This window comes from Dermochelys coriacea, chromosome 8 (genome assembly GCF_009764565.3).
Source record: "Dermochelys coriacea isolate rDerCor1 chromosome 8, rDerCor1.pri.v4, whole genome shotgun sequence".
NCBI lineage: Eukaryota > Metazoa > Chordata > Testudines > Dermochelyidae > Dermochelys > Dermochelys coriacea.
The window spans coordinates 105,107,078-105,135,034 of NC_050075.1; the positions used below are offsets into that span (position 1 = coordinate 105,107,078).

Below are 27,957 nucleotides of genomic sequence, written 5' to 3' on the forward strand. Positions count from 1 at the left end.
CTTTGATTAAAGGGTCTTTGGGAAATGGGGGCTAACTGGATAGCTAACCTGTCCTGCATGCTGCCTCCTAACTGAAAAGAGCTGAAGAAGGAAATGTTTTACAATCAAGCATCTGAAGATTCCCATGCTTCCTACATTTTGGACCCTATAAGATTTCAGTTGGGTCCTGCAGGCTTACTTTATTGTGATCTCTCGCATCAGCTCCTTCTCTCCCTCAGCCTGGAGTCACGGATGCATTTCTGTTGTACCATGAAATAGTCCCTTTGACCAGTGCTCATGCCTTTCAGCTGCTGGCTGAAGGTTATGGGTTTGCAATCTGCCACCACCACATACCTAGTCTTGCCCATGCAAGATGGGACAGCTTCTACAACTGGCCTCATACCAGACTGTGCTGCCTTGGATCTCTTGTTTGTTTATCAAACAGCCATGTTGAATAAGAGGGAGAGAAATAGTGAACTTTGCTTTTTCCTTTTAAAAATTCCATTTTACTTCCTCTACACCCAAACAACACATCACTATTTCCAGGGTCTGCTGTTAAAGATGCAAAAGTTTAACAAAACCTTCTCTGAAAATCCTAGTGGTTAAGGGACATAGCAAGTGTTACGCTAATCAGCGCTATATAAGGGGAGATGGCGGCATTCTTTAAGATCTGCAGACTTTGTAGCACGTCATGTTTCTGGCAGTGTACATGGCTCACGAGTCTTGAAGAGGGAGCCTTGCTCATTTCATCTCCATAGTAGGTAAGGCTCGTTCGTTTTCTGAAGGAACAAGGAAATTGGTGGCTACAAGTGGAGGTTGTAGGGAGGTAATTCTGTTAAAATGCAATCCTACCGCATTATACACGTGAACGTCATCCCTAAACTCCCATCTTGGTTGGGATCTAATAGTTGGTAAAACCTTTGTAGCTTACCTTTCACTATCCATTTACTGCAGACTTTTCACCATCAAGCATTTATACCTACTGCTAGCTGATTTCTACTGATGGAACGCGTGCTTAGGCAACAACTGAAAGTCCATTAAGTTTATATTACACAGCCCTTGCCCACTTAAAATTTTCTGCCTTAGTTGGCTATAGCAGGAATGAGGGGCATTAGAAGAATACGGTGGAGAAGCTTGCACTATACTTCTCTAGCACATTTTAATACTCAGCCCATTGTGAAGCATCTGCAGTTTACAAACGTACTGAGTGGCCAACAAAAAACTTAACCCATCCAGTGTGTAGTTGCTCAGCCCCTGCTAGGGAACTATAACTAGCTTTCTGCTTGGGTTGCCTACTATGAGCCATGCCAGCTGGCACGAGGCACACCATTCCATAACTCGCATCAAACATGACCCACATTGCCCCTACACACTGTTGTCGTCATAATCTGTATCTAAAAGGTGTTATGTAAGGCGGTTTATGCAAACCGGTAACACACTCTCATTAATATTATTGCATGATGTATGTGTGGGTGGTGTATGAAGAATCAGAGATGTGTGCTGAAAATATATTCTTAAACAGTGTTTTGCAAGCAGTGCACAAGCCCAGTGTGTCCTAGACTAAGGAATGTTGTTTCACCTGTTTTCCTGTCTCCAATTAAATTAAGCCAGGCAATACCTGAAGGGACAAAGAAAAGTATATCTATATATACATATATAGTAAACCAAGCCATCAACCTAAATGAGCATGGGGGAAGACCCCTTAATGATCACAATAAGGAATGGAAGTTACCTGCTCAGGAAGCCTTCCTGGCTCTTGAAACAAAGAAAATTAGATTTTGGGAAATAGAAGCCAAATCAGAAAGCCATTTTGGCAACCATCACAAAGGGGGAGCTGTGCCCTTTCAGTGCATGAAAAGTGGATCCTCTGCGCCTGAAAACGAAGAGTAGCTGGAACTGACTAAGTGAGAAATCTTAGACAGAGTGTAACTTGTTGAAATTGAGTTTTAGCCACTAGAAAGCATGTTTTGATTTTTACTTGTAACCATCTCTCTTCTATTCTTTATCTGTTAAATCTCTGTTCTTTGTTAATTAACTTACTCTCGTTTTATTGCAAAACTATCTCAGTGCTGTGTATTTAATTGAAGTCCTCAGCAAAATTAACAGGCTTGTGTGTGCTCTGTCTCTTTGGAGGCAGTACATTTAACATGTGTGAGTATCCAGTGAGCGGGACTGCCTGCTGGAGGGGAGGTGGTTTTGGGGAGATTCAGAACAGGAGCAGCTCTTAGTGTCACCCTGAAAGACGTGGGCTTTGTGGTGTGAGGGCACCGTGCTGTACAGCCTGGAAGCACCCATAGTTACAGAGAAGGTGTTGACAGAACCCCTTACTGGTCTAGGTGAACCCCCATTGGCCTCTTTTCTTTGGATGGAGAAAATTTGTTTATGAACTGCTCCACCATATCTGGTTTAAACACATTTTAGTCACATATGCTGGAAATAGCTGTAAAGTTCTCTGGGGGTTGACCACACATATATCATGTAAGAATAATAATCAGTGAGTTTTTAGTTTTCTAAAGATATATTACATGCCATCTTTTGCATAAATATCATGACAGTGTGCTGTTTGGACTTCGGGTGCTCTTAGGGTCTCAGACACTCTTTAGATCAGGGATCTCAAACTCAAATGACCATGAGGACTAATACATTAGCCCAAGGGCTGCACAACTGACCCCCCACTCTGCCCTGGCCTGCCTCCACTCCACCCCTTCCATGAGGCCCAACCCCTTCCCTGCCTCCATTCCAACCCCCAGGGGGTGCAGGGTGTGGCAGGGGGCTCATGGCAGGGGCCTGGGATGCAGGAAGGGTGTGGGGTGCATCAGGGGGCTCAGGGAAGGGGGTTTGGCTGCAGGAGGCATTTGGGGGGGTGGGTCTGGCCTGGTGCACACCAGGGGCAGGGCAGGCTCCTTGCCTGCTCTGCCCCCACGCTGCTCCAGGAAGTGGCCAGGGTGGGAGGCACAGGGGTTTGTGTGTTGCCCTGGCCACGCCTCCAGGCACCGCCCCCCACAGCTCCCATTGTCCAGGAACAGGGAACTGCAGCCAATGGGAGCTTCAGGGGAGGTACCTGGAAGAGTGGCCAGGGCAACACACAGCCCCCGTGCCTCCCCCCCCCAGCCTCTGGCCACTTCCGGGAGCAGCACTCCTTCCTGGAGTGGGACGGAGGCAGGGCAGGGCAGGGCAGGGCAGGCAAAGAGCTTGCCCTGTCCCCAGTGCGCACAGGGCTGGAGCCGCTGTAGGTAAATGCTGAGGAGGTGGTTGTGACGCGGGGAGCTGGCAGGCCGCAGAAAATAATCCCGCGGGCTGCATGTTTGAGACCCCTGCTTTAGATAAACACTGATCTCAAGCTTGACATGACAAACAAGCCTTACCTATACGTGTTGTTTAGTGACCAACTCTTAAATCATTTACTATGTTTAGTGTATATTTTCTTGTCAGTAGAATTTGGGTCAGGGAAGAATCTTGTCCTACGGTAGTGTAGGTGTGGTATTTACAAACAGCATTACCAAAAAAAAAAAAAAAAAAAAGCAGCTGTACATATAATAACCTTACACATCATGAATCTTCCAATTGTCTACAAACTTAAGTATAATGCAGTAATTGTTTCATTTTCAGTGGGAACAGGAAGTGCTTTCACCCCATGGTTTTCAGCTAAAAGGCGTCTAACATTTACAAAAGCTATGACCTTATTCCTTCCATTGCAGAACTTGGCACACCTTATAATTAAGCTCTTGACCCATCCTTGTTTTAATGATTATTCTTCATAGTACACAAGGAGTTTAATCTACCCCAAAACATTTAAACATATATTACAGTAGTACCCAAAGATCTGCCAAGATTGGGCTCTTGCTGTACAAATAAGGGAAGATGCATACCTGCCTTGAAAACAAGCTAAAGAAAGTGAATAATGTGTATATATAAATCCTTCTCTGCTCAACTTGCTTGGAATCTGGTTGCTCCTAAAGTAAGCATATTGCAAGCTGCTGTTTTCCGATTTCCACTCATGGCTCTAGTTCTGCAAGCATGGAGAAGCTAAGCAGTTTCTTTTACTCTCATTAGAACTTCATACAAAACTCTGCAGTGGCTTGACAGAAAAAAAAAATCTCTTGTCTGTTAGTTTATTATGTTTCACTTTCATTTACTTTTACTTTCACTGTTCCTTAGCTGCTTCTCTGGATAAACATCCATAAGTCCCAAGGTGGCTACCAATGAAAATACTGCCACCACTGTTAGTAATACCCTGAGGGCTTTAAACCAACTGGGATAAGTAGGAAGAACGGCAAGGTCATAATGTAATGCTACCCCTAAACCAATTATCACCATGATTGCAGCTTGAGTGAGGTCATCTTTAAAAAGTATGGCAAACCAGGCTAATAAAGGGGGAACTATACTGTTCCCCAAGTTCATCCAATCAGGATTGGCTGAGCTATTTTCTGGGACAGCAAATCCCCACCTGACTCCTCCTAGAAAAGAGACTATAGTGGCCCCATATGTAATTTGAGCAAATGCCAGCTCGGTGTAGTAGGTCTGTTGGATAGCCATTATCAGTGGCACTGAAACAAATGGAATCAACCCTGCAAGGCCCAGGTAAAAGGCAGGCTTTGGTGAGTCCTTTAGTGACTTCATATCATGGTGCAGAAGCCCCAGCTGGGGTTCAGGTTCTTTTGGTTTCTTTTTCTTTAAGCAGCGGAGGGAGCAATGGAATCCCTGGGCCTTGGTTACACAGGCTGAGGCCTTGGTGAGGAGCTGAGATCTCAACGGTTGGGAAAGAACTCTCTGCAGAGGGAGACTGAGAGGAGAAGAACAAATTGTCTTATTCCTTCCATACTGTAGTAGTCTGTGAAGGGTCAACTTCTGGAGCTGCAATTACAAAACATATTAGGAGTATCTGACAAGCACTTGCTAGCCTGGAGAGTTGATTAGTTTATACCCTGTATAAAACTAAGCCCAGCTGTGGAAATCTACTGTCTCGTATGTTGTTAGAAGGTTTATAAAGATATTTTTTTCCCTTTCACTTAAAGGGTACTGCTTCTTTTATAAGAAGTTGGCTGTTTCACTACATTCCAACACAAACAGTAGCAAACATTACACAGAGGCCTTCCTCCCCTGTTTCTGACATGGCAGTGACCTGTAAAGAGACTATCTGCGCTTGTGTTCTTTTTGCAGCTTTAGGGTGAATAAAGAAGGCCTGAAAAATTTCCTCCAACTACGTTTCTTGCTTGTGTTTTCACACTAGATATTCAAGCCCTCCTTAGAGTAGAAGTTTCTATGATGAGTAGGGAACTAGTGCAATGATATCATTAGAGCCAACAGAACAGAGAGTAAGTGAAAGGGAAAAGGATTGTTAGTCACTTTAAAAACTTGTTTTGAAACACCTGGTTAAGTTTAATTGACTAAGATTTTGGATAAGAAAGCCTGTGTTAAAGATTAAGCACCTTCACCTTAACAATTAAGGTGCTAGAGCTCACAATAAACATCCCTGTGATTGCCTTGAGGCCCTCTTACAAAAATTGACATTCCTGAAGTTGCTGAGAAAAAAGCACAATGCCTTTCTGCCTTCTTCATATTCAATCAAAAGAGAGCAGCTACAGAACTTTTAAAAAATACTTTGCAGATTGTGACCTGAGAGTGTGGAGACTGTATCATTGCCATGATGTTAGGTTTCAGAGTAGTAGCCGTGTTAGTCTGTATCCACAAAAAGAAAAGGAGTACTTGTGGCACCTTAGAGACTAACAAATTTGTCTGAGTATAAGCTTTCGTGAACTACAGCTCACTTCGTCAGATGCATGCCTAATGTTATAACTGTTTCAGTGAAGAGGAATTTTGTGGTGCCTACGTGATCCAGACTGTACTGGATTAAGTTCTGTCCATAGTTACGCCCATGAAACCCCACTGATTTCAGCATGGTTACAGAGACAGAACTTCGAAGGGAGGATTTGGTTCTTTAATTTTAACAGCTATCAAATACCAGCAACAAAACATATCAGTAAGCCTGCACAGCAGCAGACTTACTGATAAAGCTATGTGGCTGAGTTGCAGTTCAATGATGCCAGGCAAGAATCAGGGAAAAAATGATTTACAATTCTATACACTTTAAACATTAGAAAAGTTCCTTTGGAAAAAAATAAATATGATCAAATGAAATCTCAGTCTGTTGTAAACTGTGAGCCAACTGTGTTTTATACTCAAGATGCTTTGCCTCCTGTTTTTGTTTTGTAAGCTATTTCAGGATAAAGTAGATAACACAGAAACTTACTTTTAAAGGTATGTGGGAACAACATCGCTGTACAAGGTGAAACATATTTGCCTTAGCAGAAGGCCCTAAGGGATGAAGAAAAAATGTTAAGAGAATCAACTTAGTGACAGTCTATACTAGGTAGAATATCCAAGTTTAGAATATGTCTTAGTATAAGTTATGACAACACTTTGTTTTCCCTATTGCCCCCCCCCCTTTTTTTTAATAAGTAAAAGGAAGCAGATCAGGACCATGCATCTTGGTTTTTGTCACTGTACAGCTAATAACATGTTTATCTACTGTACTCCTGTAGCCAAATAATTATATTGAATGTTTACAGGGCATTTTGTTTTCAAGTCACTTTACAAACTAAGGTCATTAACTTGTAATGCGTTTTATTGCCAGATCAGGGCTTAACTATATCTCAAAGTGCCTATGAAGTAGGTAAATGGGTCCATTTTACAGATGGGGAAACTGACACAGTATACATGGTTTGCCAAGTCACGTTGATGGTAGAGTTGGAATTAGAATTCCAACTCCCAGCCCCAAATTGAATCCACTAATCCTACCCAAAAAAATTCCTCTAAAGGTTGGATGTTTCTAGGTAATATTACCACTGTTCCTTATAAAAGAAAAGAAAACCTAGAGAAGTTTACTGTGATTTTAAAATACATTTTAAATGGGTCCACTGCGTATTACAGAAGCATCTGGAAGCCCCAACCAAGTCTGGGGACCCCACTGAAAAATGAAGAGTTTACAATCTAAATAACCAACACAGCCAAAGGAAGTATCATGGGGACCTGGGGGGGGAGACTAAGTCATTTGCCCAGAGAAAGTGTGCCAGAGGTGGGAAGTGAACCCCGGAAGCCCCCTGCTCTAGTGTCATTCAGAAGAATAGGTACTGATGGTCTGAGTGTAGCCAGAGGCCACAGTCTGGATCCGTTTCCTTGCCCTAGCTGCTGTGCCAACACCCCCACTAGTGCCTCCTCTCCCTGCAGAGAGTTCCAGGAAATCAACCCCTACTTCAGAGGCGCCTTCCCCGAGGGGAGCCCAGCAGCCCCCCACCACCTCCCGCTGCGCTGCCAGGGATCACTCACTCACCCACCCACCCAAGGGAACCGCAGGGAGCCGGCCACCCCCAGCAGCAACCAGCTTCCCGAGCAGGGATGGGAAGGGATGCAGCATCCGGCCGAAGGACCAGGGCTTCCGGCGTGCGCTGGGGGTAGAGCCCCAGCCCAGAACACGGGCCATGCGCTCTAGTTCCGCTCTGGCCGCGGAACAGCGAGGCCCGCTCCCCGGACTTTCTGTTCATCGGGGGCTTGTCGTTTCAGTTCTCTGGCGCTACAAAAAGCTCCCCTTGCCCTGAGTTTTTCCACCGTTAAGAGGGTGGGAGTGACAGGGTTAAAAGGCATCAATTCTAAAGGGAGGAGAATTTACATTAAAACAACAACAATGTATCTCACTGATGGAAAAGGCCTGGTTCCAGACAGGTTATGCTGAGCATTACTTAGGTAATATAAGTATTTCCATTGATTGCATGCAGGCCATCAGTACTGCCAAACAGTCAAAAAGTACGATTCAGAACCCCCCCCCCAACAAACAAACAAAAACAAAACCCCAAGAGCCTGGTAAAGCATTTGAATGGATGCAGGATCAGAGCCTGGACTGGTGTGGAGGGTGCTGCCCAAGCTGACACCCCAGTTCTCTAGTCTCATTTATTTAACTGAAAACTGCAAGCGATTCTGAGGAATCAGAATGCATTTAGCAATTAGTTCTGAAGCACCAGCTTTGCGGTGTAGCTACAGTAACAATGAGCACACACGCTTTACATGTTCAAAGTGCTACCCAGACATTGACTAACTAGTTAACTTATTTGAAAGATAAAGTCGGTGGGGTAGTATCTTTTATTGGACCAACTTCTGTTGTTGAGAGAGACAAGCTTTCCAGCCACACCGAACTCTTCTTCAAGTTAATTTATTTGTGTGTCTTGTATTTATGCCTCTTTCAAGGCTGGCAGTGGGAGCTACCACCAATTGTTAGGTCGCTTTTCTGTATCTTTTTCTGCAACAGTTATGCTGAATGTCTATTCCTTGCTGGGTCTGATCGCTCTCCCGTGGTTTCTGTGAAGATTAGCTAAAGTTTGCAGGACAGGTTAGAGGTAAATAGCACTAAGCATTATTCCAGCAGCTGAGGAATCCTCCTTCTTGCCCTGCAACTGCATTTTGCTGGAAGTGACTCTGGGACATAATTTCTCTGCTTCTGGGTTGACTGCGAAGCTTCCCTTGTTGAATGTAAAGCCATTGCTGTGCCTTCCCCAATTATTTCTGCTACGTGTTACAGTGCTGCTGCCTCCCTGGCTCATTCAGGAAATCTCCGTTGAACAGGAAGGATTGGTTTGTACTCGAAGCCTCAGCCTGCCTGTCTACTCTGCCCCCGCGCTGCTGTGGCGGAGGGGAGGGGCGGGGCAGACGCTTGCTTTCTAGGATTACAGCACTTTGCTTCCTTGCAGAGAGGCTGCGTCTTTCTCTTTAAGGGGAAGGTGGCGGCCGCAGCAGGGCGGGGACTACAAATCCCAGCATGAACGGCGGCTGCGGCGGGGGTCCCCCATCACAAAGGATGAGGCAGGTGGCGCAGTGCATCTTGGAACTTGGAGTCTCGCGGAGGGGGAGCAATCCGATCGCCCCCTCCCCCCCCCCCCGCAGCATGACAGACACCAACAGAGCGGGCGCGCGAGCCGCCTGGAGAAGTTCGGGCGGGAGGGGGGCGTCGAGGCAGCGCGGGCGGGCGGGCACGCGCATGGAGTGGCCGAGGTAGACGCGGGAGAGATCCGTATCCGCGAGAGCAAGCGAGCGCGCGCCCGTCCGGAGAGCACGCGCCAGCCTCGCGCCGCGACGCCCACCCTCACCGCCCGGAGCGTCCCGCGTGGGAGCCCCCGCGCCGGGCCGAGAGAGGCGCGCGGCCAGACCGCGCCAGGTGGGTGTGTCCCCCGCGCGCCAGCCCCTCCCCCTCCGGCCCCCGGCCGGGCAGGGCCGAGCAGCCATTTTGGGCAGAGCTTTGTTATGGTTGTGGGGCCGCGGGAGGCAGCGAGGGGGCCTGGCCGGTGAGTGCGGGGCCCCGCGGGGGACGGGCCTCTCCGTAAGGGCCCAGCCAGGGCTGCGGGGCGGCTGTGGGGGGCAGCCAGCCCCGACGCCAAACCCGGAACCGCCGGGCCTGTGAGCGGGGCCGGTCCCGGGAGGCTCCCAGCGAGCCTGGCCTGTGCAGCGGGCTCGGGGCCCTGCTGCCTCAGCGCTGAGGGCAGGACTCGGGGCCGGAGTGTGGGGGGGCAGGGCTCGGGGCCGGAGTGTGGGGGCCCGGGGTGTCGGGGCCGTGCGGGGAGTAGGCGGGGGGGGCAGGGCTCGGGGCCGGAGTGGGGGCCCGGGGTGTCGGGGCCGTGCGGGGAGTAGGTGGGGGGGGCAGGGCTCGGGGCCGGAGTGGGGGCCCGGGGTGTCGGGGCCGTGCGGGGAGTAGGTGGGGGGGGCAGGGCTCGGGGCCGGAGTGGGGGCCCGGGGTGTCGGGGCCGTGCGGGGAGTAGGTGGGGGGGGCAGGGCTCGGGGCCGGAGTGGGGGGGGCAGGGCTCGGGGCCGTGCGGGGAGTAGGCGGGGGGGGCAGGGCTCGGGGCCGTACGGGGGGGTTGGCGAGGGGGACAGGGCTCGGGGCCGGAGTGTAAAGGGGGGGCTGTACGAGAGGGGGGACACCCTGGGTCTTTAGAAGGGCTGAGGGCGCAGCCAGGGAGACGGGGGTTCGGGGGAGGGGAGAAATATTGCAGTGGAGGCTCTTGGCCGGGGGATGGTAGGGGCAGGAATGGGATCTCAGGCCTGGGTTGTCCTGGGGGAGGTAGGAATTGTGGTGGCTGTCGGGGCTGTGGGGGGGCTGGAGAGGGGGTAGTTTGGCGCTGTTTTCTCTCTTATTTGAAAACACTAAGCGTGAGCATTTGGAGAGAGGCTGATCTGGGACAAGCAGGCTGTCTTATAGATGCTTGAAAAAATGACTGCTTGGGCAGAGGGAGGGCTAATTCTAGTGTAACAAGCAGCTCTCACTCGCAGGAGAGCGAAGTAGCTGTAAGAGCCTCCTTGTTTGATAAAAGAAGATATGCAGTAACCCCCAACAAAGTTTTTGTTTACCTTGAAAGTTTTCAGCAGCCTCCTGGACTTGAAGGTTTATATTCTGCAGGCAAAGTTTGCCTTTCATTTTCTCTTACCATCAGGTACTCAGGGATCCCTTGGTGCTATTTGAAGCCAGCAGAAATTAATATTGTTTCAAACATTGTCCTGTCATGAAATAGGTCAGTTCCTTTTTGTACACTCCCTGGATGGTTGCAATGCGAATAAAAATCTAAGTATAGAAGGGAAGTGTCAAGTCTAATGAAAACTGAAAACATTTTGCCATTATAATTTCCAGTTTAAAAGTGGTGTGTTGTGTTTATTACACTAATCAACTTCAGTGAGAAACGCTGATTATTGGTGCACATACCCAGTTCTCAAACACCTGAGGCCCAGATGTGAGACTCAAAATGAGATATAATTGCAGTATAATGCTATCTTTATCATCTGCAAAATCTCAGCATTTTGGTTGCTCTGCATTAGAGAAGACTAAGTTTCAGCTGGTTTGAAGTATAAATTCGGCTCTAAAATCACTAATGTAAAATTAGTGATGCAGAGAGAGGTGACTTTTTTAAAAAAAATTCAGAGTTAAAAATGAAACCTGTTTGCTAATAAGCCAGGTGAAATAAATTTTGATTTATAATTTTTGATGCTTTCTAGTTATTTCTGCTGTTTTTCTAGGATTTTTTATTAAATGCTTTTGTGGTTTTTTGAAGACGGAAAGTAGTATTCTAGTACTGATGTTACATATGCTTTGATTTGTTAACTACTTTACTAGCAGGAAATGAGTTTGTATAGCAATTTCTAAAGGGACTACAGGGTGATATTTTATTGCAATTGTGTTTTTAATTATATTTACTACTTTAAAGTAAAACAGTGTGTAGATTAAAAATAGATAGAAATTTTTTTTTTCCAGCATCTGCAAGATAGCAACTTCAGTTGCCTTTGGTTAGTCATTTTCCTCTAAATGTTGTAGAAAATATTTAATTTTCAGCGTGAATTTTAGGTGACTGTGTTCTTGTGGGATAAAGGCTGTAGGAAGATGAGAATATTAACGCCTTTCTAGCAGGGATTGAAAAATGCTTTGTGTTGAAAGGTTATTATCATGATGTAACTAAAGTTTTTTAAACAAGTTTACATTTGGGCAAGCCCCTACATGGACATTCTTAAATGGGTTTTAAAAATGGCTTGTATTTAGCTTAAAACTGAAAGGAAACTACTCAAACTAAGTTGACTATAAGCAGCTTTTAAACTGACTGTCCATACAGGCACTTGTATCAGTCAAAATCTGTTTTAAAAGACCATTAGTCACTTCAGTGCAAGTTTGTGTGTAGGCAAGTTCTAATTATCAAACAGTGATATAAGTGTAGTCTGAAATAGTCTTGTCAATTTCTTCAAGCTCCTTTTTATATGAACGTGGCAGTGTAGGTCCCTCTCCCCAGTAAAGTTGCAGTTAACAAAATTATGCCAGCAATATTAAGTTTTTTAAAGACTAGTGAAGTTGGGAGTGAGAGCAAAAACGTGGGGAAACAATGCAAAAATATTTGAGATGAGAAGACAGAAAGGAGAACTGAAGAGATGAGCTGTGTTAGAGTTGCACATGCTCCTAAAAAATGCTAGTTGACTATGAAGACAGAGGTTTTGTGTGATTCAGGTGTTAAGAGAGAAAATATTACCTCGTGAGTGAATGAGGCTCGCATCCGATGAAGTGAGCTGTAGCTCATGAAAGCTTATGGTCAAATAAATTTGTTAGTCTCTAGGGTGCCACAAGTACTCCTTTTCTTTTTGCGAATACAGACTAACACAGCTGCTACTCTGATTCCAGTAAAAGGTTCTCTATGCTACTGTGGCCTGGGGACCTGGATTCCAAAATCCCAGGGCCTGATCCAAAAGAGGAACAGGTATAGTGCAGTAATTCCTTCCAGAGTAATGTAAGGGGAAGAAACAGCCCTGGCTTCAGAGAAGTGTCTCTTCTCCCTCTCCCTGCCCGCAAAATTGCAAGTAGTGAAAACAGTTGTTGCTGCAGTGAGAGCTTTGAAAAATCTTCTAAGAAACTGTTTATTACTACAGTTACTTGTAGGAAAATGGGACCTCGCCTTTTAGTGTCTGCCCTGCATTGTAGTCCTAATCCTGTATGACAAGTGTTTCCACCATGGTTATGCCATTTATATCATGTCGGGACTTCAAGTGCAAAATATACAATGGGAACAAATGGATTTTTAAAAATAAATCCTGTTTTCATGCATATGTCTTTAGTGATAAACAAGGAACAATACAAATATGATATGTAGTGGAATTGACCAATAATGAAGCAAAATGAAAGTACACAATCTTTCTAATTCCAGTTGTGAAAAGGACTTACACTGGAATTACCCTCTTAAATTTAAGATCAACTTGTTTTATAAATAAAACGTTTTTGGTGCTTCAAAATTCCTGTCAGTGCCAGGAAATGGAACTCTTGTAGAGAAGAGTCATTAGCAAAAGTTCCAAAACAGTATTAAAAAATTTTAAACACCATTCTGGACAATTGTAAAGCTTACTTCCTGAAACAGTATCAAAATGCTTTTGTCTTGCCTCTGGTAACACTTCAGCAGTTTAATACTGGTTCAGGAAGGCTGATGCTGAAAGCCATTATTAGTAACAGTTCAGTTATTTAACTTAGATGAGGCCTAAGAGGTTTAATTTAAGTCTTTTATAAGTAATGTTTTTGAGTAAATATGGAGCTGATTGAAAAATGAATGCAAGAGGTGATAAATGGGCTGTAGGTGTTTGTTCAGAGTTGCAGGGTTTTTTAAGGCAAGATAATTCCAGTGCGAGGGTAAAAAGGAGTTTGGAGAATTTAAGTTTTGTGATTTTTTTAAGTGTGTGTAATGGGGGTAAAATAATAAATCTGTTGACTCCTGTTAGTAATTTAATTACTTGAGAATGCCCTATTTTAAAAGGTTTCAGAGTAGCAGCCGTGTTAGTCTGTATTCGCAAAAAGAAAAGGAGTACTTGTGGCACCTTAGAGACTAACAAATTTATCTGAGCTTAAGCTTTCGTAAGCATCCAATGAAGTGAGCTGTAGCTCATGAAAGCTTATGCTCAAATAAATTTTAGTCTCTAAGGTGCCACAAGTACTCCTTTTCTATTTTAAAAGAGCTTTCACTTGTATCTCTTCAAAGCTGTAGTACAGAGTCAGCTCTACTGTTCCTCCCAGGCTTCTTTGAGATGTTTTGACGGAATAACAATTGCAAATGGTATCACAGTAGGTAGTTTTCTTTTCTTATAAGGAATAAATGTTGGACAAGAAGTGTGTGTGTGTGTGTACATACAAACACACTTTTTTAGTGAATTGTATGTGACTCAAGCTGTATGGTTCAGTTGAAAGGTATGGATTTTTTCCAAGTAAGTTAATTTCTTGAACAATTATTTACTGAAGAATGACAATACTCAGGTTTTTTTAGAGACTATAATGGAAAACTTGATCTCTGTGTTGAGCATCTTGTAGTCTGTCAGACACAATACTACTTAAATATAAGAACATCCATGATGCTAGAAGGCTGATTATTAAAACAATGCACTTAAACTCAAACTTAGTTTTGTTGTGATGCTGAATGTTTAATTATGGAGATATGTGGTTTTTAAAATGTTACATTTTCTGTGGCTTTCAAGTACAAACAAAAGTTACATGCTTTTGAAAAGTAACTTGAATTTAAAACATAAAATTCAGCCAACTGTTAAGTAACATGGAATAACTGTTTTAGATCTTTAGGGAGCTTGATGCATCTTTCTCTGGGACTGAACAGAGAACTTTGTAGTATTACTTTTGGAGGTACAAGGCATTTTGGAGGCTTGCAAACTAGAATTGTTGGAAGAGTTTTTCCACAAGCAGCTTCAAAACCTTTATTGTGTTGAGGTATTTTAGAGGATGAAACCCCCAAAAGAAGTAGCTACTTTTTCATGGGGCTTTTTAGTCCCCGTGTAGAATGCTTCCCAACTCATTGTATTTGCTATATGATTTATGCTTTTTTAAATAGCTGGTTTACTGCTTTTCAAGAGAAATTTATTTCTATAGTTAATTTAAAAAAATCTCTCAAATTTACAAAAACTGAAAAAAAAAATTTCTGGCTCTTAGGTGTCCCCACCTTTAAATGGTTGGACGTACTGCTTTATTTAATAGATGTGTGTCTGGTATTCTGATCATTGGTTTGTGAGGTCTAGTCATATGGTAAAGTTGTGGGGGGGGGAAAAAGGCAAGTAGTACTGGCAGTTTTACATTATGGTCTTTGTGGCGCAATACCACAGGCCTTGTGGTCCATGTCAGTGTACAGATCTTTCCAGGACATCTGCATCCGCTGTCCTGTGCTCTTGTAAGAAATGAAATCTAATGAAAAAGCTTATGGTAGAGTTCAACATTGGGAAACAAGGTTGTTTTGCAAATACAGAAGCAATATTGGCGCCAGTAGCTCATCAGGGAAGGTGGATTGAAGGTGTGGCTAGACGATTAAGCTAATTTCAACTGAAATGAAAACTTATCTTTTTGGCCTGGACTGTGTTTCATGTGATTTAAAATACAGACAACTACGAACAAGCTAATTAAAGTTTCATGAGTATTGGCTTGTTTCCACTCAAATGCCTACATGTTGCCTCAATATCTGGTTGTACTAGTCATGTCTTTTGTAGTAAGGCCTGTAATATATACAAAACAGGTTAAGTTTGTGGTTACATTACTTTATATAAAAACAAAGGTTACAAATGTGTATGTTGCCAAGTATGATTGATTGGTATACAGCAGCTTTTCAACTCTAATAGAGCAGCATGAAAGGGGGAGGGGTGTTTCAGTGGTAAACTTTTTAGAGGGGTATTGCAAGGAGGTAAGTACTCTGCATGGTCTTTTGATTATTGAGACTGGAAAATACTGGTAGCAAACTTTTTTGCCTCAAGATAGATTGGATTCCAGGTTGAATCCATTACCTTGCTAAATACACTGGATGAATCTCAAGTCCATTAGCTGTGCTTAATAGAGGAGGGGAAACATTCTTATGAATATATGTGGTATTAATGCTTGAGGGTGAGGAATTAAAATAAAAGTGATTTTTTAATCTAATATGTTTAAACAAAAATCTTACGAATAGACTTGATTCAATAACTAAAAAAGGCTGTCTACAAAGAAAATATAGATAAGAGCTTGAGCTGGAGTCTATTCCTCCCTGTGATCAGCCAAACTGTTCATAAATTAAATCTCTCACATGAGCTAGTATTAATGAAGGGATTTTAACTTCCCCGATATCTTTTGGACGACTGTTACAGCAAAACATAATGTGTCCTGCAAGTTCTTAGCATGTGTATGAGACAACTTTTTGATTTAGGAAGTTGTGGAAACAACAAGGAGATTGTCTGTTTTGGATCTAGTGTTGACCAACAGGGATGAATATGAACATGAAGATGGTCAGGAACTTGGGAGGAAGTGATTGTGATTTGATAGAATTCAAGATCCTGAGGAAAGGAGGAGACAAGAACAGCAAAACAAGGACACTGGACTTTAGAAAGGCAGATTTCAACCAACTCAGGGAAAATAGTAGGCATGGTCCCATGGAAAGACCAATTAGGAAGAAAAGGAGTCAGAGGGGGCTAACAGTTCCTAAAAGATGCAATATTAGATGCTCAACATCAAGCTATTCCTATGCAGAGGAAAGAAAAGATGAAAGCCACAGGAGGCCCATGTGGCTGCACAAGGAGATTTTGATCTATTTAAAAACCAAAAGGGATACCTACAAGAAATAGAAGGAGGGACATGTCACCAAGGAAATATACTTTGGAATAGTTCAAGTATATAGGGATGAAATCAGGAAAGCCAAGGCAAAGAATGAGTTGCAGCTGGGAAAAAAATATTAGAGACAACAAGGAGTTCTGCAAATATCTCTGAAAAAGAAAAATCAGGTATGATGCGGACCGGCTGATCAATGGAGAAGGTAAACTGGTAATGGAAAATTATAGGAAGGCAGAGCTCCTCAATGCCTACTTTGTTTGTCTTTTCACCAAAAATAACACATGACCAGACAACTAGCAAAGTTACCATAGACAATAAAGGGGATGAGATGTAGATCAGGATACCCGGAGCATGAAGGGTTAATCACTAGCAGCCAACATGGATTTACTAAGAACAAATTATGCCAAATCGGCTTGATGTCCTTCTTTGACAGGATAACTGGTTTGGCGCATAAGAGGAATGCAGTGGACATAATATACCTGGATTTTAGCAATTCTTTTTGACACAGTCACACATAACATTCTCCTAAGTAACCTGAAGAAATGCATGCTTGGCAGAACTACCATTAAGTGGATACATAATTGGTTAAACAGCAGCAAATAATTCGTAACTATTTGGAATGTTGTAAGATTGGAAGGAGGTTTTGAGTGGGGTTCCACAGGGATATGTTCTGGGTCTGCTGGTGGTCAATATATTTTATTAATGACCTTGGCGTAGGAATAGAGAGCATACTGATCAGATTTGCAGATGACACAAAGCTGGGGGGGTTGCAAATTCAGAATAGAGCTAAAATTCAGAGCAATCTTGATAAATTGGAGAACTGGGCTATAGACGACAAAATAAAATGCTACACATAGGGAAGAAAAAGCAAATGCACAAATGCAGAATGGGAGATAACTGGCTTGGCAGCAGCACTGCTAAGAAGGACCTGGAAATTGTGGTAGATCACAACTCAACATGAGTCAAGTGATGATGCTGCAAAAAAAGCAAATGCAATTTTAAGTTGCATTAACAGAGGCAAAGCATGCAAGTGATGGTAGGCAATAGTACCACGCTATTTGGTGTTTATTAGGCTTTACCTGGAGTACTGTGTCCAATTTTGGTCACCAGTATGTAGAAAAGAAGTAGAGGAACTGGAAAGGATCCAGAAGTGAATGACAAAGATGATCAAAAGGATGGAATTGCAAGCCCATTTGAGCAAAGGCTGGAGAAACTGTGTATGTTGGGTTTGGAAAAGAGATTAAGGGGGGACAGGATAGCGGTCTTCAAATACTTGAAAGGTTGCTATAAAAATGTGAAGAAAATCTGTTCTCTTGCCACAGAGGGCAGGACAAGAGGCAGTGGGTTCAAACTACAGCATAGCAGATTTAGCTTAAATCTCAGGAAAAACTTTCTAACTGTAAGAACAGTGGGACAATAGAACAGACTGCCTAGGGAAGTCGTGGAAGTGCCTTCACTGGAGGTTTTTAAAAGGAGGCTGGACAGCCGTCTGTCTTGGATGGTTTAGACACAACAAATTCTGCATCTTGGAAAGGGGTTAGACTAGATGACCCTTGCGGTCCCTTCTAACCCTGTGGTTTTATGATTCTATGAAATCTGCATACGCTTTTGCAACGCAGCTGAAAACATTTGTCCTGGTAAAACATTACTGTGGTGAGTTTGCAAGTGTGGCAATCAGAAAAGGAAATGTCTTGTTGTGAAGTAAGTACATTTCATATGGAGGCCACCATGGAACCCTGCAATGCCATTTTTAATAACTTTCAAAATAGAATGGCACTTTGAACTTTAAGTATTAAGCCTTTTTGAAAATAGTTTAATCCATGCTATAAGAGATGATGGTTGTGTGGTGTCTGGTGGCTTGTGGATGTGATTTATTTCAGTCCAATTTTTTGATGAAAAATTGTTAATGTTGAACAAACCCCATGATCACTGGCACTAATTACCCTCGTTAGCAGTCTTACCAGGAAGGTGAAGGTTTGAGTGTAGCATGGAGACTAAACTTGCCTCTTTTCCAGAAGATTTTAGTCTCCATGGCTGAGCATCTGTGTATGCTAAATTCCATTCTGTTAATTGAAGCTTGATAGGCAAATTGTCAGTTTCTGTCTAACTTTATAGTTTATATTTACTTAAATGCTTTCTAGTGAACTCATTGTTCATGAGGTGCTGTACTGAGTCCTTTATCCACACAGCAGATATGGTGTATATGAAGTAACAGTACATATTTCTCCTGTACTACTACACCATTATGCCTTACCCATGTTCTGTGGAAGCCATCTTTGAAGGAGGAGGGGAATTCAGCTTCTGTGGCCCATGCACTCTTTAATCTTTCTGTGACTGCCAAAAGTGGAACCACTTGAGGTGCTCTTGTAATGTGATGACCTTTCCACTGTGAGCTGGATTGAGAAGGCAACTCATTTCAGAGTGTCAAAAACAATTGCATAAAATTTGGTCATTAGGGCTGGATTTGAACTGGTGACAGTAAATGTGAAAGGATCCCTGCCTCATTACTGGTCTTGTGAGCCACCCACATTCTCAAAAAAAAAAAAAAATTTAGAAAGTCTTTAGAGTTAAGTGTTTTCATACAAAAATTGGCACAATCAGTTTCTAATGTTTTGTAACTTATATATATCAAACTATTTAGGTTTTTTACTTTGTTGGGCTTTCGGTGTATAACCCAGACTAGGCCATTATGCATTAGGTGGAAGTGTAAACTTAAAAGGGTTGGGTTAATATTCAGACATAGACGCTGCTAGCAGTATTAATGGTTGTGTAATTAAGACTTTAACCTCAGCTTTCACACTTTGAATCAAAACTCGCTTTGTATTAACACGGGTACTGCAACAAGTCCCCACTAATCTTACAGTTCACCAGTGCAAGATATTGGCAGTGGAAGTAGTTGTATTGGGAGGGTGGGTAAGATGGAGATCTTGGCAACTATGTTAAGGGGTTATCTGGGTCTGTGGGACCTGGTGGGCTATGGGAGACAGTCTGAGATTGTGGAAAAAAACATAGCTGAATATTTCTGTTAAAATCAGTGGTGAAATATTTAATGTTGATAATTAAATTGCCTTTATTAGAGTCATGTCTACCCTAGAAGCACTCAACCAGTATCTGAATACCATAATGGATGCAGCTTATACTGACAAAGCAGTGCTGACTATTCCCCACATACCACTTCTCCCAAGCAAGACGAACTATATTAGTAAAAGTACAGGTTTGATGGTATAACAGCCTTTATGCTACAGACCACTTCAGGCACAGCTTTTTCAGTCAGGGATCACACCGTTTCACAACCCTGACCAGCATAGCTATGTTGGCAGAAGTCTGTAGTGTAGATGTGGCCTAGGTTTCACTAAGATGAATGGGAGAAGGTCGTGCTTCACATATCTAATATTTCAGGCAGTCTGTGGACTCAAGAAGCCAAACTACATCAGTTTACCCACAAAAGGGTTTGTTTACTGCCAAAATGGCTGAAGTCTGGAATTTGCCTGGACATGGCCGTTAATAAGCAGTATGTTTTCTGCAGGATTTGGGGTTGGGGAAAATATAGAAAAGTTATAAGGGATTGAAAAGTAATTTCGGAACAAGCTTAGTGGAACTAGAGCCTAGTGAAATGCCACCCCTTTTGTGGTGTAATTGCGTTGTCTCCCTCCCCGTCCTGAAACATACGGACAACTGATGTGTATTTGTAAGATGGAGACTGTATCATTGAAATACACAATTAAAGCTTCCCAAAAAGTGAGTGCTTTTAATAGTAAGGACGAGAGAATCATAGGTTTGTTTAGAAAATCGGATTCCGGAGTAGTCGGGCTGCATTTAACAAATTCTGACTTTTTTTAATTACTACTTTTTATTGTAAGAACAGCCTTTCAAAGGTTGAGACAGTTTTACTGGCTTACAAAGAGAAGGTAGTAATCAATTTTCCCTTCCCCCTTACTAGACTTTTTTCAACAAGGTACGAATTTAAAAAGCTAAATTAATTTTAAAGAAAAACATATGCATCTGGTTTCCCAGGAATTTGTAAATATTCCACATTAAAATCAGTTCACTACTATAGAAATTAGTTCAGTAGCAACATTAACATACAAGGTGATAAATGCCAATGAGACACCTTGAAGGTTTGAAGGGAAGGCTTCTGCCCACCCAACCCAGATGCCTTTATACATGTTTCAAATTACAAACAGAAATGTAACAATAAAATGACTTTGTGGGACAGTTCATCTTTCAGAATGAAGAATTAAACTTTCTCAGCCACCAGAAAGTATTAGCCTTGCCAAAGGAGTGGACTTACCAGTGCTGAAACTTAATTACTGCTTGTAATGAAATAAGCAACGTTATCCATGGTCCTATATTATGCAGACCTATTCGGAAGGCTTCAAACTGCATTGAAGAGTGAATGTTTGAATTGAAACCAAAATGATTTATGCTTAGAGAACCTAGTTACATTGATCCCAGTTCTCAGAGGATGATTTACCTTAGGGGAGCTCACAAGTACAAAGTTATACTTTTGTCACAGCACAAGGCTTGGCTGCTTCATGAAACATGCGTCCTTCTGTTGTACTTATTATTCAGTGACTGTACAGATGAGAGCATAAAGCTATCTGAAACTGGGACATAAAGCTATCTCAAACTAGGAGGAAGGGGTCAGTTTTTCAATAAATTCCATCGTTTTCATCATGATTGGAAAGGCAGCCAGACCAAACCTGAGGAGCAGAGCAACCCGGTGTGCCAGGTCATAGAACCTCTCTCTCAAAGTTGGCCTAGCTGCCTGCAACCAGAACCACTGCTGGGGTGGAGAGGTGACTTTTTTATTTTATTTCATTTTAATTTTTTTCATTTTGTTTTGCCCTCCCAAAAAACCATGGGGCTCTAACTGCAGGTTCTCTAAAGACATAATCAGTTTCTGAAGAATTGAAGAATTCATTAAAAATACAAGTTAAGTTTCTAGTCCTTCTGGTTGGGAAGAAAACCTCTCCAATAGCACTGGGCTGACAGATCAGGCTGTCAGAGCAGGGGCTCCAGCTATGAGCCCAGGCCTGGTTGACAACGAGGGGGAGGTGCCAATGTGAGCCCTGCACCTGGCTGACAGTTCAGGCTGCCAGTGCGGGGTCAGAGGAGTCCAGCTGTGAGCCCACACTAGGCTGACAGCTTGGGCTGTCAGTGCTGGAGTGGGGGGGGGGGCAGGGCTCCAGCTAGCATCCTCACTCGGGGCTGACAGCCAGCATACAATATAAGTAACATAGTGTCTGCACAGGCACTGTGTTTCCCTAACTCAGAGGTGGGCAAACTACGGCCTGCAGGCCACATCCGGCCTGCGGGACCCTCCTGCCTGGCCCCTGAACTCCTGGCCCGGAAGGCTCACCCCCGGCCCCTCCCCTGCTGTTTCCCCCACCCCTGCAGCCCCAGCTCACTGCACTGCCGACGCAATGCTCTGGGTGGCGGAGCAGTGAGCTCCTGGGGCAGCGCAGCTGCAGAGCTGCGGCCTGACCTGGCGCTCTGTGCTGCGTGGCTGTAGTGCCGCCAGCCACCAGTGCTCCAGGCACGTGGTAAGGAAGCAGGGGGGGTTGGATAGGGGTCAGGGCGGTCAGAGGGCGTGAAACGGGGGTTGAATGGGGCAGAGGTCCTGGGAGGGCAGTCGGGAAGGAGGGGGGATTGGATGGGGCGGCAGGTGCAGAGGGTCCGGGGGCCATGAGGGAATGGGGGGGTTGGATGGGGCAGGAATCCCGGGGGAGCTGTCAGAGGGTGAGAAGTGGGGAAGTCGGATGGGGGGGGCAGTGCCACGCATGGCTGTTTGGGGAGGCACAGTCTCCCCGAACTGGCCCTTCATACAATTTTGGAAACCTGATGTGGCACTCAGGCCAAAAAGTTACCCTGCCCTTGCCCTAACTACATCAACATAAGCACTATTCCTGTCATGGAGGTAGAGTTATGTCCATATAACAGGGGACTGACTTTGGTGGAAGCAGCATTCTAGTGTAGACAATGACATAATTAGGTTGACATAAGCCACTTTGTGTCACCTTAACTCATTAGTGTAGACTAGGCCTTACTCTGGTTTAGCTTATGCAGCTTCTAGAGCATCATAAGCTAAACCAGAAAAGGGCACTCTTAGTGAAGAGTAGTATCCAATGGGGAGCTATGCCAATATTGGAAATTTTGGAAAATTGCCCATGTAGACAAGCCCTTAGTCATTCTTGCTCCTCCATGCCACTTAATTTGATTTTTTGGATCATGCACTAATTTACAGATGAATGAAAATACTTTAAGTAGCTTTGATTAAAGAGAGCTTCCCTCTGAACAGAAAATGTCACTTTGGGATTTGACAGCACTCCTTATCAAATGAAAGCATAATGCAGGACACTTGTAATGTAAACTTGCAGTTATAAGGTGTCCTATCCTAAGGCTAGTGTACTCAAATGTGAAAAGCAGAACCAAACATCTGATCCAGTTAAGAGTGTTAACTGTAAGAAAAAATGTTAATGCAGAGTTTAAGGATGCAGAGTTAAAACCAGTCAGGAAATGAGCTATGTTTCCAAAAGTTATGCAATTTTGCACATATAACTTTGATGATTTCCTTTTTACAATACAGAGCAATATATTAAAAGACATACCTAAGGGATATCAACTTAAAAACCACTTGTCTGAAAACTTAAACGTTATTAAAGATTGCTATAACCAGAAGATGACCGGAAAAAAGTTTTCAGCTTGCTTACTCAATGTATGTGACAGCACTATATATAGTCCCTTTAACTGTTCTCCCAATTTGTGTGAACTTCAAAACAGAGGAGGAAAAATAATTTTTGAAAAGATAGGTATAAGTAGTTGTAAAGCCATGGAATTGGCAGATGTATTGCCTGATGCTACTTTTAACTTTTTTAAAAAAGAAAATTCTAACTAGATTTCAAATTGACTGTCCCTTCAATCAGCAAAATAGGAATCAAATGCTATGCAGGTTTTTATTTAGGTTGTTACTTCATGTAGTGGAGTGTTTCCCTCTCATATTTTATCAGACTGCTTTTTTGAGACACTTCATTCATAGTTGTGTGGACTGCCTGCCCTCCTGTTCATGATCACTTAGTTGACATCCCTGTGACAACTATACCAAGTGCTTACATGAAAAAGTAATTGGAAATTGAGAGTTTAGATATCAATTTAGTTTAGTAGCTGGAAAACAGGAGTACCAGGTCGTGTGACCAGCAAGATAGATCTCAGCAGATTACCACTAGTCCACAGACTATAGTTGTGATACATTTTGTAATGGAGAATTGAAGTGTTGATTCTAGGTATTTGCACTGGATACTTGAGCTGTTAGTGCAGCTTTTCACTGAGCTTTTACATTTTTATAGGTCCTTCACGGAAAATGAAACAAGGGGAGGCATGGCCAGGCTACTCTGGCTACCTGGGTAGTCTCTGCATATTGTTGGAACCATTCAAGTATCTAATCCAGGGGTCAGCAACCTTTCAGAAGTTGTATGCCTAGTCTTCATTTATTCACTCTAATTTAAGGTTTTGCGTGCCAGTAATACATTTAACATTTTGAGACTGTCTCATTCTGTAAGTCTTTAATATATAACTAAACTGTTGTATGTAAAGTAAATAAGGTTTTTAAAATGTTTAAGAAGCTTCATGTAAAATTAAATTAAAATGCAGAGCCCCCCGGACCGGTGGCCAGGACCCGGGCATTATGAATGCCACTGAAAATCAACTTGCATGCCACCTTTGGCACGCGTGCCGTAGGTTGCTTACCCCTGTTCTAATCTATTTGCTGTGACTAATTTCATATCCGAGTAGCTAAGCTTCCCTGGTAAAACAGTAGCTTGTCTCATAAGATCTGTATTGAAGAGGAAGTTAGGCTTGAGGCTGTCCATCCCTCCTTGTGTCAGATATGGGTGGGGAGCTGAGTTTAAGGCTAAAAGGGAAGGGATCATTAGACATTTAGTCTGACCTAATATATAGCACAGGCCATTGAATTTAACCAGTTTACCCCTGTATTGAGCCTGTTAACTTGAGTTTGACGAAAGCACTTTTCAGAAAGGCCATTGTACCTGGTGAGGGTGAAAAGCTGTCAATGTTGTCTTCAGCCTCTGATAGCAGAAGAATGAGTTGTTAGGATGGGTGGATGGGATGAATACTTTCCAAAATACTATTTGTTAGTCTCTAAGGTGCCACAAGTACTCATTTTCTTTTCGCGGATACAGACTAACACGGCTGCTACTCTGAAATCTGGAATATACTGAGGATCTCACCAATTTGCCAATGTAGGCTCTATGTATATCAACCAGGTAGTGTGAATGTATATGATCTAAGGTGCATAGAATTTCTGGGGAGGTTAAAACTAGGTTTGGTAGGATTTGATTTTTATTTTTTAAAATTTCAGTGGATACACATTTTTTCAATTTTTGTCAGTTTAAATTTTGATGGTTGCACAAAATTTTGGGTGTTGAACATTTTCCCCTGATTTTTATTCGTTTAAATTTTCACAGTTGCAGGAACTTACGGGGGTTGGTTCAGAAATTATTTAATGATGGTAGACATTGAGCTAGAAGATGTTGAACCTTAATAACCGTTAAAACACAAATTGTCAACATCACGTGTCACAATATGCAAAGTAGATATCTTTAAATTAAACTCAGATTTTTTCCAGCATCTTTCTTTGCCTATCTGTAAATTTCAGTTATTGAAATCTTTTAGTTGGTTCTTGTGTGTTCTGTGAAATCAACATTTACCAATAAAAATCTAATCCTTCCAGTTCGAGTTAGAATCATAGGACTGGAAGGGACCTCGAGAGGTGATCTAGTCCAGTCCCCTGCACTCATGGCAAGCAGGGTTGGGGATCGGATGCAGGGGCTTGGTGGTGGAGGTTGGGTGCACGGGTGGGTCTGGGGTGGGGGTCTGGGCATGGGTAAGTCTGGATGCACAGGTGTTGGGCGAAGCGTGCGGGGGCTTTCTGACCCAGCACTCCCTCTCCCTTCCCACTCTTCTCCCCCCCGACTCAGTGACTTATCTCTCCGCTGGCTGCTCCCATCACCAGAAATGACATGTCTATGTCTGGACAGCGTTGCATGACCACTCTTGCAGCTTCCCTTTGCTTTCCGGTCAGTCACTTTTCTGTGGGGAAGCAAAGAAATCTGCACAGGACATTAATTCTGCTCATGTGCAGTGGTGCAGAATTCCCCTAGGAGTAAACGCTCCTGCTAATACATCCCAGAATTATGTTTGCTTTCTTTGCAATAGTGTTACAGTGTTCACTCATATTTATAACAGTTTTTCTTGGCTCATCAATATTGAGGTAGCATGAGTGACTAGCTGTCTGACGCTGTTGGACCTCAGTATATTTCTCAAACGTAGTTTTTACAGACTTGCTACTTTATTAAATTAACAATTGTAACTTTGTGGTGAATTTTTTCCTCTTGGAACTCACCTTTATTTCAGCATATAATTTTGCTCAGTGAAAATCCAGGATCCTTGGTGAGTAGGCTCTTGTGCAAGGAGGGTATGTCTGCTCTGAATAAACAGATTCAAGTATTGGAGTAGCAGAAATTGTAGGGATATATGTGAGTAACTACTCAGAACTATGAGCTAATTGGAATAGCAAGAAATGAAATGAGGGAAGGTAAGAAACAATATTTATATTACAGTAATACTCAAATTGGGGGCCTGTTTTTGTGCAAATATGTATGAAGATATTGTTGCCCCTTTTTGACCCAAGCGGCTAGTCAGAAATTCTGGGTCTTGTCAGTTGTTGCAGTTAGGAGGAGAAATTGAAGATGGAGTCTGATGCCTTTGCAATCTTGCTTATGAGGACTGTACAAAGTCCTCCTTTTCCAAATGCGAGAAGAAACAAAACAAAATAATACAGCTTTTTACATGGTTATACACTATGCTCACAGACTGCTGCTTGGCTCTTGTTCTCTATATTCTGCCTTCCCTAACACGTGCCCTTACAAAGAAAACAGTACTTGGCAAACCACACCACCCACTCTGGGCAGGATTGCAGCGCCCTTTGTCTGGGGGGGGGGAAGAGCTTGTCCTGACTGATATGTTAATTGAAGAATGCACTTTCATCCAGTCTGAGTTTTGTGCTCAATGCAGTCTCCAGTACCTCTTAGCATAACAAATAGTCTCTGCCCCAAAGATCTGATTGTTTGATTCTTTTCAGAGTAGCAGCCCTGTTTAAAAAAAAAAAAAAAAAAATCTGTATTTGCAAAAAGAAAAGGAGAACTTGTGGCACCTTAGAAACTAACAAATTTATTTGAACATAAGCTTTCGTGAGCTACAGCTCACTTCATTGGATGTTTGATTCTGTTACCATACTACAGACTTTCAACCAGTAACGTTAAATTTGCAGCTTGACCTGAAATGTAGTTAAAGTGAAAGTTTCTTCAATGACAAAATGCAACAGTGACTTTGGGGAGGCAGAGCCTTCTGATTTAACTGTCCCTTGGGTAATGTAAACAGTTTTTCTCAATAAATGAGATATGATTAGGAATTTAAAATCAGAGCCTACTTCTAAAAGCCAACTGTAAAGATATTTGATAATGACAGGTTTCAGAGTAGCAGCCGTGTTAGTCTGTATTATCAAAAAGAAAAGGAGTACCGGTGGCACCTTAGAGACTAACAAATTTATTAGAGCATAAGCTTTCGTGAGCTACAGCTCACTTCATCGGGGCATCCGATGAAGTGAGCTGTAGCTCACGAAAGCTTATGCTCTAATAAATTTGTTAGTCTCTAAGGTGCCACCGGTACTCCTTTTCTTTTTGATAATGACAAGAACAAAATCAATTCTGACTCATTGTCAAACCTTGTCTGTCAGGACATTTGGAAAGATTAGGTCTTGATTAGGGATGTTCGCATTTCCTATCATGTCTCCTTCATAAAAAAATCAAGATTTCTTTTTATTTTTATTTTAATACTGTTTGTAATCCTGAAGTTTTTAGTCCCATTCAGTGTTTGTGTATGGAGATATTAGACTCTAATTATATATCCCAACAGAGAGAAAAGAAATTATTGCAAACTGATAATTTTTATTTCCATTCATATCAATTTTTGAAAGGAGTAAAACAAGTGTTGCTATATTTGACCTAGTACAGTAAGAACCCTAAATATGTGAACTGTGAAAGCATGATGTGTTCATGGGACATGGAATTTATTTGGGGACACACACTTTGTATCTAAACTATGAAAAGGAATGTTTCCTTACCTTTGTCAGTACCAGTCCTTTTAATTTAAAAACCTGATAACATGTTCCTTCCATTTATATTAAAAAAAATAAAAACTTTAAACTTACCTACACAAGAAAAAATAAATGTGTAAAAAATTAACTGTGCAATTATAAAACCCCCTAGCAACCTCATTTGGCTCATCAAATTAAGTGACATGCCTATCACATGGTTAAGGAAGTCCAATATCTGACGCTGCTCACTTAATAAGCATATTATTCAAGAATAAAGAAATACACAGGTTATTTAGCATAACCTTAAATCTGACATGAGTTTTTGGTGATGGGGAAATGTCAGTTAAAATATTTTTGGTAATATGTGTAAAAAATTTGTGAAGATTAGTTGTGTATGTAGCTCAACAAAAGAGATTAGTTAATGTAAAATTATGTATGTTGACTGACTTGTGAACATATAGATGACAAATATTAACATGCATCTGAATGTGTTGTGGAGTATCTAATTTGTCAAAAGGGACTTGCATTTTGAGGTTACTGATGAAAGACTAGTTATTTTTGCCCATGAGGTAGGTTGTTTTAGTAAATAGGTATCTTTGGAGTTGATAGAATGTGTTTATGTAGACAAAGCAAAATTTAATGTCCCTAATGATTCATTTGCCTGGGTTTTGTAAATGTGATGGGT

General features: G+C 42.5%; 2 protein-coding genes across 20 annotated transcripts in view; one reads left to right on the top strand and one right to left on the bottom strand.

The window, feature by feature from the left end:
- Window positions 1-3,690: 3,690 nt before the first annotated feature.
- TMEM69 (transmembrane protein 69) lies at window positions 3,691-7,535 on the bottom strand. 3 transcript variants are annotated; one of them, XM_043520442.1, is made up of 3 exons: window positions 7,322-7,535; window positions 6,230-6,297; window positions 3,691-4,833 (listed from the first exon to the last, which is right to left on the bottom strand). In XM_043520442.1, exons 1-3 carry the CDS (start codon window positions 7,518-7,520, stop codon window positions 4,108-4,110), a joined length of 993 nt encoding a protein of 330 aa, XP_043376377.1. In that variant the 5' UTR covers window positions 7,521-7,535; the 3' UTR covers window positions 3,691-4,107. The 3 variants fall into 3 exon arrangements, with proteins under 3 accessions (XP_043376377.1, XP_043376378.1, XP_038268300.1); XM_043520443.1 differs by having other exon boundaries at window positions 6,230-6,291; window positions 7,316-7,535; XM_038412372.2 differs by having other exon boundaries at window positions 6,230-6,294; window positions 7,318-7,474.
- A 1,310-nt stretch (window positions 7,536-8,845) lies between these two features.
- The window catches only part of GPBP1L1 (GC-rich promoter binding protein 1 like 1), a 48,923-nt gene continuing 29,811 nt past the window's right edge, over window positions 8,846-27,957 (top strand). For 2 of the 17 annotated variants that reach the window (XM_038412364.1, XM_038412369.1), the window contains exon 1: window positions 9,180-9,308. The gene's annotated coding sequence lies outside the window, so the exon portion shown is untranslated. Of the gene's footprint in view, window positions 9,309-10,451; window positions 10,530-11,263; window positions 11,296-24,297; window positions 24,382-26,451; window positions 26,501-27,957 lie in introns of those variants that run through there. The other 15 variants (XM_043520427.1, XM_043520433.1, XM_043520426.1 and 12 more) reach the window with 15 other exon arrangements.

Coding starts and splice junctions, on each gene's coding strand:
- TMEM69 (XM_043520442.1), bottom strand. CDS start 7,520: ATGAACAGAAAGTCCGGGGAGCGGGCCTCGCTGTTCCGCGGCCAGAGC. Junction 6,298..7,321: donor GCCGGCTCCCTGCGGTTCCC/TTGGGTGGGTGG, acceptor TTCTTCATCCCT/TAGGGCCTTCTGCTAAGGCA. Junction 4,834..6,229: donor GTTCCCACATACCTTTAAAA/GTAAGTTTCTGT, acceptor TTGTAATTGCAG/CTCCAGAAGTTGACCCTTCA.